Source organism: Sphaerodactylus townsendi, linkage group LG02, assembly GCF_021028975.2.
Source record: "Sphaerodactylus townsendi isolate TG3544 linkage group LG02, MPM_Stown_v2.3, whole genome shotgun sequence".
Lineage (NCBI taxonomy): Eukaryota > Metazoa > Chordata > Lepidosauria > Squamata > Sphaerodactylidae > Sphaerodactylus > Sphaerodactylus townsendi.
The window spans coordinates 20,564,887-20,578,221 of NC_059426.1; the positions used below are offsets into that span (position 1 = coordinate 20,564,887).

Sequence of the window (13,335 nt, forward strand, 5' to 3'; positions counted from 1 at the left end):
CTGGCTCAAATGTTTCCCCCATGGTTCTCCTATGAGCCTCCTTATTCCCCAACTGTTGTTTCACCATCACAATCTGCACCTGCCCCTAGAGTAACCAGCCCCAAATGGAAGCCATCAATCAAAACAAACACAACTGCAATGGAGGGACTCCAGTGCCAGCGAACTCCTACAAAATTCCTGAGCTCATGAAATGCATTTCCGTTATGCTGTTTTCCTGATGTTTTGTGAATAGCTTGTACTCTGTTCCACAGAAGATGGCAGTAGGGTTGTATATTCTCACTGCAGAACAAAGAGCATGCCCGGACCCTGCTTTGTTTGTAGAATGCTCCACCTAGGTCCCTAGTGCCTTCCTAGCCCTCTTCTCTCCCAATTGGTTTCAAAGTTAGAAAGCAAAATACAGCATAAATGTTCTTGTATCAAAAAGAACCATGCTCAATACACACAATAATGGTTTGACAAGGAACAGTTGTGACAAATTTGCCACCCTAGCAGAGGGTTGGTGTGTATATATTTTATGACCTTGTGAGACAGGCCTTGGCAGAAGCCAGAGATTCAGTAAACAGCACACTCCATATAGGGAGGCCCTACCTGATTGGCTGGCAGAAGCATGGTTGCAGGTGCCACAGGTAGAGGAACCAAAAGGAGCTGAGAATATAAAACAGGAAGAAGCCTGTGACAGGGTTTCAGTTCAGATTCAGATTCATAGTCTGACAGAGAGATCTGACTTAGCTGTGCTGACAGAGTCAGAGAACTCTATTCCAAGCTAGGGAGAGCTTGTTAAGTGTGGAGGCCCTGAGTTTTGGTGGAAAAGTGACCCGCCAGTCCAGTGGATGGAATAGCTTGGCTGTCCAGACCTAGTGTCTATCCAACCCCAGTTCAAATCCAGTCTGGAAGTCAAGGGCCAAAGGGGCAGTGTGGCTACCAGGGGACACTAAAAAAGGAAGGAAGATTGGCTTGTGTGTGGGATCACTTCAGACTTAGAGCGAGGGATTGTGTGGGAATGGAAGGGATGTGAGGAGTCCAGTTAAAGAAACTAGTGCCTCTCTTTGTGAAAGCTATAGAAGCTAGAAGCTGTGGGCTTAACAACTAGAAGCTGAAACCTGTGAGTGAAAGCTTAGAAGTAGCGGAACCTCTTTAAGAGAAGAGTGAAGTGGCCACCTGGCGTGTGACCAAGCTTTATTAGAAACTGGCTGAAACATCCTCTGAAATTATAAGCTCTAACTTTCTGTAACTACAAGCATTGAAACCTCTCTAAACTCAGCTGACTTAGGTATTTTGATGTGTTTGGGGCTGTGTGGGATGGGTAGAGGAAGGGAAAGTGGTGGTATGAGTCACAGTGTATTGCATCGAGGAATGCTGCACCATGAATTTTTGTTGTGGTACACAATGACAATAAAATGCTTATGTATACTAAAATAACTGAGAAGCCTTCCTTTCTGTTTAAATAAACTTAAAATCTGATTTCCGTTACCACAAGTGCCAGTCTGAATGTAAGAATTCTGAAGGCAAGAAATAAAAGACTTTTTTTTGTGAAAGATCCTTTATTCAGACATCTCAAACTCATACACCATGTCAGAATGGGTTTCCCATGAAAGCCCGGCTAATATACCCTGGCCCTTTTTCCCTCCCCAGTCAGGCCAGTCCCATTCTGAGGCAGATGCTCATCTCTACAAGATAAGCCTCCAACAAAGTGATTTTCTGGAGTGTATAGCCGTGCCCAGGAGGAACTCAGTCAAGGCCAAACCACTGTAAGAGAGAGCAACAAGAGATCTTTACACTCTGCCCTCCTAAAGAAACCCCTCCCCACCCGGCTTCTGAGGGAAGGCCACACGTTAGGCCTTAATGGGAGGGGCTATCAATGTTACTAGAATACACCCATTGATTATGGCCAGAAGAATACCCACACCAAGAAATACATGCAAGTTAGAGTGATTATCACGAGTCCAGGATTAGCGTCAATTTTAAGTATGGCCATCAATTATGATGCGTGAGGGGTATCTCAATTCGTGCCAAACATTGGAACCGGGGTACTCTAATGAGGTAAACTGGAGATGAAAAAAAAGCGGGATGGATGTGCCCAGAATTAGGCAGATCCCAGGCGAACAGTCACATCATTAGTCCTTGATCCTAAAAGGCCCCAGAACTTTTGCCTAATTTCAGTATTTATAGGCGTCCGAATTTTGGTAGACAAATAGGCCAGGCTCCCATAGCGAGAGGAGATCAGCCCGGTGCTTATCTGCCTGGAACTTTTGGGACTCTTTACGCTTGCTGCAGAGCGGTTTGAACCGTTTTCCATCCCCTAGGCCAGGGATGAAATCCATTGTTTGAAATCGAGGGGTGTAAGCCTCCGTGGAAAGTTAAGAGGGCAGTGGTGGGAAGGAGCGACCAGACACAATTTCAAAGGAGTCTTTAGATTGCTACTATGGATGGCGTTGTTGTAGGCATACTCCATAAAGCGGGATCAAGTCACCAATTATCCTGGTGGTAGTTAGTATATGTGAAATACTGTTCCTAGGGTTCTATTAAGTCATAGACTCCCGTCACTTTGAGCATTGGTAAGGAAGTGGCAGGTGGACCCCAACAACCCAAGAAAACCTTCCAGAACTTGAGATGGTGGGGCCGGGTCTGATACCACCTTGGCGGAAGTGCAAGCGGCGATAGATATGTTGTATAAACAGCAACAACTAGGAGGCGGATGGGATGAGATGAGCAGAGGACAAAATGTGCTGTTTAGAGAATAGATCCACCACACCCACCAAAACTGTATTACCCTGGCTTTCCGGCAGATCCGTGTAAAGTCCGTGAAATAACCTCCCAGGGTCTGGATGCTTTCTGAGGGGCTTGGTTTCAAAAGACCATGAGAGCTTGCCAGAAGGAATAGTCTCCAACTTCAAGCATAAATCATTACATCCCTTTGATATAGGCTTCAATGTGCTGCATGTATACAAACTAGCTATTGGGGCCAGATGCAGAGTCTTGAGAAACCAAAATGTCCAGCTGACTTGGCATCACTTAGCGGAGCATAGAGAACCGCTACGAAGGGAGGCACATACCAACACCCACCCCTTTTCCAGATGCCTCCCTCCAACTGCAGCTGGGAGTCCCCTCCCTCTGCGAGGCCCGGTTCGTGCAGACCCGCTCCTCTCCCGGACTGCTTAGGAGAGCGATACTAGGAATGGGCGGAGGAGGAGCAGTTTGTGACCGTGTGACAGCCAAGCGCTGGTTGGGAGGGAGAGTAGCAGTGCGTGGAATATCCCGTGGGAAGGAACCTCCCCTCCCGGTAGGCGAGACAATGCATCCAGCTTGTTTATTAGTTTTCCCAGGAAAAAATAGACGTGAAGGAGATTTAGTACGAAAGACACCATTAAATCAATTTTGACCTGTTTTGTTCTCTACACCCTTCTACAGCAATTGCACTTAAAAATAATCTGTACCGGATGTTTTCCCCAGAATACATCCCAGACAATTCAGAACAACTGATGGAGGGTACATTTCAGGGTAGTGGTTTTCACAGTTTGGTTCCCCTTCCACAGCCAAATTGTATTCTGGACAATGGCCGATGTATGAGCTCCTCTACAGTACGTTTCACAGTGACTCAGGTTCGCAAGTTATCTTGTTCCTTTGGCTGACAGAAATCCGGAGGACTTAACCCATGAATAAATTCAGTTATGAGGAGGCATGCTGATTTGCTATTTTGAAAATTGAAGAACCTTCTGGAAAACACGTTTTACAGTATCTAAGCACACTGGTTTGCAGCTGGCCTCAATCAGAGTCAGGGCTTTTCCGGCTCTGGCTTCAGCTTGGTGGAACTCTTTATCTCCCGAGACCAGGGTCCTGATTTACTTCAGTTCCACGGGGCTCGCAAGATGGAGATGTTCCACCAGGCCTTTGCTCGAGGCAGTTATGGTGCCCTTCAACTTGCTGGGCTCCTAAAGTCTGACTCCCTTCTCTCTCTCCCCCCACCCTGGTGTGGTAAAACAAAACACTGATTCAAACTGGGGGATGGGGGGACATTGCCTTTATATGAGGACCTATATTGGAGCCCAGGGAAATTTAAAATGCTCAGTCTCCCTCATTGGACATTTAATTGATGAAAAATTCAATTGGGGTGGTGGTTAATTTATGTTGAATTGTATTACTGTGAATTTTAATAATGTTTGTAAGCTGCTCTGAGATCGGCCTTTGGCTGGGAAGAGCGGGGTACCAAATTTAATAAAGTAAATAAATAAAATAAAGGCAATCCAGTTTCATGTATGTTTGTGTGTATGCTGGATTGCCTTTCAGCCTGCAAATTACAATAGAAGAAAAGAAGAGTTTCGCGCCTCTCTCCCCTGTAAGGAGACTCAAGTCAGTTTACAAAGTCATTTTCCCTTCCTCTCCCCACAACAGACACTCTGTGAGGTAGGCTGGGCTGAGAGAGTTCTGTGACTGGCCCAGCAGGCTTCATGTGTAGGAGTAGGAAAACAAATCCAGTTCACCAGATAAGAGTCTGCCATTCATGTGGAGGAGTGGGGAATCAAACCCAGTTCTCCAAATTAGAGTCTATATCTCTTCTGAACCACTATGCCCCGCTGGCTCTTACGCTGAATCAGACCATCAGTCCATCAAAATCAGTGCTGTCTACTCAAACTGGCAGATGTTCTCCAGGGTGCCAGGAAGAGATCTTTCTCATCATCTACTGGCTGATCCTTGTAACTGGAGGTGCCAGGGATTGAACCAGGGAGCAGCAGTGGCGTAGGAGGTTAAGAGCTCGTGTATCTAATCTGGAGGAACCGGGTTTGATTCCCCGCTCTGCCGCCTGAGCTGTGGAGGCTTATCTGGGGAATTCAGATTAGCCTGTACACTCCCACACACGCCAGCTGGGTGACCTTGGGCTAGTCACAGCTTCTCGGAGCTCTCTCAGCCCCACCTACCTCACAGGGTGTTTGTTGTGAGCGGGGAAGGGCAAGGAGATTGTAAGCCCCTTTGATTCTCCTACAGGAGAGAAAGGGGGGATATAAATCCAAACTCTTCTTCTTCTTCTTCTGAATGCAAAGCAGAGTTTATTCCGCTAAGCCACAGCCAATACCTATCTGCAGGTCACTGACTCAAATGTTTCCCCCATGGTTCTCCTATGAGCCTCCTTATTCCCCAACTGTTGTTTCTACCATCACAATCTGCACCTGCTAAAAGTAGCTCAGCCCCAAATGAAGCCATCAATCAAAACAAACACAACTGCAATGGAGGGACTCCAGTGCCAGCAGACTCCTACAAAATTCCTGGCTACGCCAAAATACATTTCCACGTTATGCTGTTTTTCCTGATGTTTTGTGAATAACTATACTCTGTTCCACAGAAAGATGGCAGTAGGGTTGTATATTCCTCCACTGCAGAACAAAGCATGCCGGACCTGCTTTGTTGTAGAATGCTCCACCTAGGTCCTAGTGCCTTCCTAGCCCTGCTTCTCCTCCCCCCCCCCCAATTAGTTTCAAAGTTAGAAAGCAAAAATACAGCATAAATGTTCTTGTATCAAAGAACCATGCTCAATGCACACAATAATGGTTTTGACAAAGACAGTTGTGACAAATTTGCCCACCCTGAAGGGTTGGTGTGTATATTTTTATGGCCTTGTGAGACAGGCCTTGGCAGAAGCCAGAGAGATTCAGTAAACAGCACACTCCATATAAGGAGGCCCTACCTGATTGGCTGGCAGAAAACGCAGTTTGCCTGGTGCCACAGGTAGAGGGAGCCAAAAGGGCTGAGAATATAAAAGCAGGAAGAAGCCTGTGACAGGGTTTCAGTTCAGATTCAGATTCATAGTCTGACAGAGAGATCTGACTTAGCTGTGTGCTGACAGGAGTCAGAGAACTCTATTCAAGCTGAGGAGGCTTGTTAGAGTGTGGAGGCCCTGAGTTTTGGTGGAAAGTGACCCGCCAGTCAGTGGATAGATAGCTTGGCTGTCCAGACCTAGTGTCTATCCAACCCCAGTTCCAAATCCAGTCTGGGAAGTCAAGGCCAAAGGGGCAGTGTGGCCTACCAGGGGACTAAAGGAAGGAAGGTGGCTTGTGTATGCCAGGATCCTTCCAGACTTAGACGGGGATTGTGTGGGAATGGAAGGGTGTGAGGGTCAGTTAAGAAACTAGTGTCTCTCTTTGTGAAAAGCTATAGAAGCTAGAAGCTGTGGGCTTAACAACTAAGAAGCTGAAACCTGTGAGTGAAAGCTTAAGTAACTGAACCTCTTTAAGAGAAAGAGTGAAGTGGCCACCTGCGTGTGACCAAGCTTTATTAAGAAACTGGCTGAAACATCCTCTCAAGTATAAGCTCTAACTTTCTGTAACCACAAGCATTGAAACCTCTCTAAACTCCGCGGCTTCGTGTTGATGTGTTTGGGGCTGTGTAGGGATGGGTAGAGGAAGGGGAAAGTGAGGATGGGGTATGAGTCTGAAATTGTGTGCATCGAGGAATGCTGCTGTAAATTTTGTTGTGCGTGCACAATGACAATAAAATGCTTATGCTTATGCTAAACCAACTGAGAAGCCTTCCTTTCTGTTTAAATAAACTTAAAATCTGATTTCACGTTACCACAAGTGCCAGTCTGAATGTAAGGAATTCTGAAGAGCAGAAATAAAAAGACTTTTTTTGACGAAAAGATCCTTTATTCAGACATCTCAGAAAGCTCATACACACGGCATGTCAGGAATGGGTTTTCCCGCGAAAAGCCCGGCTAATATACCTGGCCCTTTTTCCCTCCCCCAGTCAGGCCGATCCCATTCTCATGGGAACGGAATGCTCATCTCTCTCTACAAGATAAGCCCTCCAACAGCGTGGGTGCTGCGGAGTCTGGCCCATCGCCCGTGCCCAGGAACTCAGTCAAGGCCAAACCACTGTAAAGAGAAACAGCTCCACTGAGATCTTTACACTGAATCTGTGCGCCTAAAAAGGGGAGTGTCTGTCTGTATTCAAAGCCAAAATCCTCTCTGACAGAGTTTCCCTCCAATTTTGTTAGAGGCTCTGGTGTTTATTCCCTCAGTCTTTGGGAGTGTAGGAGGAGGGGTGTTGGTGGGCCAGTGACCAGTACACATACATTGGTGGCCCAAGGCTCGGCGGTGATCAGTGACCGTTAAAAATATAATTGGTGGCAGCGAAAGAGAGTGCCGTACGTGTCAACAGTGTATACAAATGAATTATAATTCTCATAGTCGTTCGTGACTACATTTTAATGTGAAAACATAGAAGTTTCTCTCTTTTTAAATTTTTTTTATTGTATCATTTGAATTTTACAATTTATAGTAATTTCCTTCTTCATACATTTTCAAACAATACATTTTCCCCGTTTTCTCCCTCCCCGTTAGCACTGAAAGTATAATCGCATTTAATCACATTTAGTCATATTTAGTGGCATTTATTACTCATATTCAATAATTATGATATGCTTATTCTTATGTTATACTAGCTATTTTGAGTTGCTCATTGCGGGAAGGCCTTCAGCTCTCAACTTGAGCTGGATGGCGGAGAGCTAGACAACATGGATGTCTACACTTTCTGCTGATTCAGCAGACCCTGACGGCATAAGTAAAACATAGCCTAAAACAAGCCCCTAACACATAACAAAAGAAGGCCTTTAAGGGTACACCAGCCAAAGCGTTCAGCAGTAAGTCCTCCTGCCTGAACCAAGGTCGGAGACAGAGAGTTGAGTTAGAGTTGCACTTGCCTCTGTCAAGTGCATTCCTCCTGTCAATTCTGTGTTTTGCCATCCATCTAAGCGGGTGAAGGCAGGGACACTGAGATGGTGCCAAGGGTTGAGAGGCATTGGGAGAAAGTTGTCTTAATAATGTGGAAGATTGTTTAAGGGTCGTCCTGTAATTAACCCTGAGTTTAACGAGGTAATAGAATGAACATGTAATAAAGAAACGATCAATCTATGGGACATACCTCTCAGAGTCGCCAAAAGAAAACATCTTTATGTCAAAAGAATCATTAGCCTGACAAAATTATATGTGTCTGTACCGAAGGACATTAACTTTTTGTATGTTATTCCAAGGTGTCAAGAATTCTGTGATGTATAGGAATTTAATGACTTAGCACATGATGCTTTTCTATAAAAGGGATGGTCCCCAAAGTCAAAGTTGAGTCTTTCCTCCCATGGTGCTATTGCAACCTATTCCTCTCTAATAAACTTACTAACTTCTTGAAATCATTTTCTTTGTCTGTCTCTTTGATTCTCCAAATCTGAATTGGGTAACATATCCTGTTCCCTCTATTCGGGGTAACACCCCCATTACTTCTTCTTCATAGTTTTGTCACACAAAAAGCAGTAAGTTCGTTCTCTGTAGCCTCTTCTCCCATATTTCTTCATTGACTCGAGCTTCTTTCATCCAGTCCACATATATTATCCATATCTTCAAAATTTCATTCTGTTTATCTTGCCACGTCTTATTTTTGGTTAGTATATCGAAAATATCAAGTGTCACTTGTTCCCAGATATATTCTAACCCAGTGATGGTGAACCTTTTTGAGACTGAGTACCAAAACTGCAACCCAAAACCCACTTACTTATCGCAAAGTGCCAACATGGCAATTTAACCTGATTACTGAGGTTTTAGTTTAGAAAAAAAACAGTTGGCTCCAAGCATGTGTTACTCGGGAGTAAGCTTGGTGGTAGTTGGTGGCTTTGCTTTGAAGCAACCGTGCAACTCTTTGAACGGGTGAATCATGACCCTAGGAGGGTTGACTCAGAAGCAAGCCCCATTGCCAGCAACCGAGCTTACTCCCAGGTAAAGGATCGCATTTTAGTTCTTCCCAGTAGGGTTTAACAGCGCTTCCCCCCACATGACGCACTCTGTGCGCCCGTGCCCACAGAGAGGGCTCTGAGTGCCACCTCTGGCACCCGTGCCATAGGTTCGCCACCACTGTTCTAACCATTTCTGAAGTAACATAGAAGTTTCTCAACCACTGCACCTTAACTAATCCAACTATCACCTTTCTGTGGAACAGAGTAGAGCAATACAGCCCACAGTGTGGAGAAGGACAACAGGCTGAAGAAAGTTTAATTCTAAAAGGCAGTGGTTGGTGGGCCCTGCCCCTTTTACATCCTACAGCACACTCACATCACCGCGGCCACTCATGCACTTGGACAGCTCTTATAAAACGTGACTCATTGCCAGTACACAATATATAAACGTGACTCATCGCCATATACAAAAATTTCCCCATAGGCTCTCTAACAGATTGGAACAGTGTTCAAACGGGTTCTGTGTTTAAGTCGTACGAATATCAGAAGAGCCCAGCTGGATCAAACCAGTGGCCAACCACTTCCTTTGCAAGGCCAACAACAGTGCATAGAGGACAAGGCCACACAAAACAGCTCATGCTAAAGTTATGCAAGAAGAAGACACAAACAGAAAAAGCCACTATTCGTTTGGTGAAGAAGATGCTCAGCTCACCTGATTACTACACATCTTACACACAGAGAGTAAACTACAATCACAGCCTGATTTTTTAATATCACCTTGTTTTAATCCCGAAAGTTTTGCTCATGACTGGCATCCTAAGAACTTCCAATCTGGTTGACGAAGGCACATGTATGCACTGCTAGCTGAGGTTGACAAGGCCAGAACCTGCTCCTGAACATGTTGCCAGTAAGGCAAACTAAGGCCTGGATTGGCCAGGATTCTCCATCATCCTGCCCTTCACAATCTTCAGTGGCAACATCTGAACTCCTCAAAAAATGGAACGGCTGTCAGAAACAGAGGACAAGGGTCAAAGGCCAGCCTACCAATCCAGTATATTCTTACTCCATCCTCCCTCTAAGTAGCACAGAGCAGGATAGATGGTCCCCCCCTCCCATCTTTATTCCTCAAAACAACCCTACAAGAGAGGTTAGGTTGAGACACAGTGTGGCAGGGGACTGGCCTGCCTCCTAGCACCCGATAGCCTGTTCTATCTCCCTTGTCACAAATGCCCACCCAGGGACCCTGGAGCCCCCCACAACTGACTGCCCTACCCTTGGACTTACCACAAGGAGCAGGGAACTTCAGGAAGCCAGCAGCATGAAGGAACAGCAGAGAAATGGAAGGAGAGCCTGAGCAACAAGAGCAAGCTTCAGCAGTTTCAGGGAACAGGGTGGAGGAAGAACAGCCCTAGCCAGGCTACAATCAAGGAGGAGGACCAGGAAGGCTTGAAGAGCCAGGCCGGCAGGGCAAGACAGACAGCTCGCCAGCCACTAGGAAGCTGAAGAAGGGAGTTCCTAGGAAGGTGGGAACCTCCTGAGAAAAATAAAATGGAGGTAGGGCAAGAGGAAGGAAGTGGGTGTGATGCAGGGGCTTAAGCTTGCTGGAGTCCTGTTAACTACCAGACAAAAGCAAAGAGCTTATGAACAGAAGCCAGAGTCAAGTCCTGTTTGTTCCAGAGGGAAAGCTGAGCTGCTCCTGTGAGTTCAAGGTGACTTACCCAACAGGGGTGGCCGGCAGAGGGGGCATTCACAAGGTACCTGGCCCAAGGTCATCCAGAGACCCTCATGGTGGGGAGGAGGATCTGAACTGGGTCTCTCTGATCCTAGTCCAGTACTGTAACTCCAACACCACACTGGGTCGGCTGACCACAATGCAGGTCTCTCTTGCCTAGCCAGAACAGTCCAGGTTCAGCCCAAGTTGTGGATTGCCTTCCCTTCTTCTCCACATCAAAGATTCAGTCTGTCAAGACCCTATGAAGACCTGTTAGCATTCAGCTCTTCCCTGGTTCTTGCTACAAGACTTTGGGAGAGGACCAGGAGCAGGTGGCAAAGCGGGAACCCCGGCTTGTTTCCATTTGCTTCACCCACAGTGTAACTTTCTCATCCTCTGGGCTGGTCATCACCTGGCACTATCTTTGTTTTGGCCTTGAAGACTTTGTATCTCATGAGAACATTGTTGGTGATTTCACCCCGCTGGAATTCCGAGGGTGGGGGCTAGAGGGATAAGACTGAAGTCTATAAAATTATGCATGGGGTAGAAAATGTTGACAGAGAAATTTTTCTCTCTTTCTCACAATACTAGAACCAGGGGGCATTCATTGAAAATGCTGGGGGGAAGAATTAGGACTAACAAAAGGAAACACTTCTTCACGCAACGTGCGATTGGTGTTTGGAATATGCTGCCCCAGGAGGTGGTGATGGCCACTAACCTGGATAGCTTTAAAAAGGGCTTGGACAGATTTATGGAGGAGAAGTTGATCTATGGCTACCAATCTTGATCCTCCTTGATCTCTGCAAATGCCTTAGCAGACCAGGTGCTCAGGAGCAGCAGCAGCAGCAGGCCATTGCTTTCACCTCCTGCATGTGAGCTCCCAAAGACACCTGGTGGGCCACTGCGAGTAGCAGAGTGCTGGACTAGATGGACTCTGGTCTGATCCAGCAGGCTTGTTCTTATGTAGGGATGGCTGGGGAAGGGATATTAACCAAGAAATGTTGTATTGAGGCCCAGTTCCAGCAAATGCTGACTTGGATGATGTTAGTAATTATCTGTCAATAAACTGATTTCTGAACCCAAAAGTCTGGTTATTACAAGGATTGATGCACCTTGACACAAATCAAATGGCTCAAAATCTCCTGTGAAATTCACCTCCACTCTTGACCTGGTTTTTCATCCTAGTTCTTGAGGGACCCTGTAGCTATAGAAGTTGTAAACAATTATACCAAGAGAAAACACTACAGAGTCACCGTAAGTCAGCACCACAACAACAGGAGTCACTGAATCTGCAACAGCATCTCACTTACGAATCTCTCAATACCCCGCTTGTCTCTGTGCTGAAAAGGGCTCCTCTTTCAAGCCAGCAGTCCTGACCCCACAAGGAGAGGCTGCAGCGTTTGGGACTCTTTAGTTTGGAGAGGACACGTCTGAGGGGGGATATGATTGAAGTCTACAAAATTATGCATGGGGTAGAAAATGTTGACAGAGAGAAATTTTTCTCTCTTTCTCACAATACTGGAACCAGGGGGCATTCATTGAAAATGCTGGGGGGGGAAGAATTAAGACTAATAAAAAGAAGCACTTCTTCACACAATGTGTGATTGGTGTTTGGAATATGCTGCCACAGGAGGTGGTGATGGCCACAAACCTGGGTAGCTTTAAAAGGGGCTTGGACAGATTTATGAAGGAGAAGTCGATTTATGGCTACCAATCTTGATCCTCCTTGATCTCAGATTGCAAATGCCTTAGCAGACCAGGTGCTCAGGAGCAGCAGCAGCAGAAGGCCATTACTTTCACATCCTGCATTTGAGCTCCCAAGGGCACCTGGTGAGCCACTGCGAGTAGCAGAGTGCTGGACTAGATGGACTCTGGTCTGATCCAGCAGGCTAGTTCTTATGTTCTTAAGTTTGCCATCTCTTTCTGGCCATTTTCCATTTGCACCTATTTCTATTAGCTGCTGACATTAAGGAATTAGGAAGATTTCTCATGTATTTCCCCTTTTTAAAACTTGGGTCAGGATCTGGCTAAAGATGCAGCAGAAATTATCCGGTTGGAGGGGAAAACCCAGCCCCAAGTTTCCTGCCCACCGCTCACCTCCCTAGCCAAGTTCATAGCCCCTGCAGGAGTCATGCCTATGACAGCTTTCCCCACAGAGGTAGGGAAAACATCTGTAACTTTTCAGGCAATCATAAACCATTAGGCCCAGAGGGCCTGGCAGAAGTGGTAGCATTTGAGATCTGTGTGTAGTTTAGTCCACACCTCCCCTCTCCCCTCTCTCAATCCCTTCTTTTTCCAGCTTAGTCTCTCCACCAGGCAATGTTTTCTCATTTCTTCCTTAATTCCAAGCTCACCTGCTTCTGTACCCAGCCGGGCTCTCAGCTAGCAACCTTCTCTCTCTTACACTCTTGCATCTGCTGCTTTGCCAACAATACAACCCTTAGACTGCCTGGGACCGCCACCAGTTCAGGTAAGTGGGACACAAGAAGGGCGTAGCTACCACGGGACGTGGGGGCATAGCTACCGCAGGCTGCAGGGGGCACAATTTTGCCCTGGGCGCTATTTCTCCCACTACGCCTCTGTTCTTTTGTCTTTTAGCACTTCTTAATATCTGAAGAATTACGATCAAGTGGCAGAGTTTAAAAAACAAATTTCTTGCTTCTATCATATATACTTAGTATGTGCAGCCCACTTAACAGAATGAGAAACAATATTGGAAAAAAGATTTTTACCTTTTAAAGGAAGAATTACTAAGAAACCCGAGTGTGGATTTAGGAGCAGATAGATCCTGTTCCCACAATAACTTGGTTTGCCAGGGAGTCAGTTCTTGAGGCCACCACAGTGAGGAATGAAAGAGGCTTGCCTATCTAGGCTTTCCAGTCAGCCAGTCTTAGGATGTGATATAGGTGCTCTC

The 13,335-nt window shown here is 46.1% G+C and overlaps 1 protein-coding gene across 1 annotated transcript in view; it reads left to right on the top strand.

The window, feature by feature from the left end:
* Positions 1 to 10,350: 10,350 nt before the first annotated feature.
* CFLAR (CASP8 and FADD like apoptosis regulator) overlaps positions 10,351 to 13,335 on the top strand; it is a 19,515-nt gene continuing 16,530 nt past the window's right edge. Inside the window, exons 1-3 of the mRNA XM_048484462.1 lie at positions 10,351 to 10,464; positions 10,730 to 10,801; positions 12,442 to 12,579. Of these exons, the coding sequence (XP_048340419.1) occupies positions 10,351 to 10,464; positions 10,730 to 10,801; positions 12,442 to 12,579 (324 nt within the window). The remainder of the gene's footprint in view (positions 10,465 to 10,729; positions 10,802 to 12,441; positions 12,580 to 13,335) is intronic.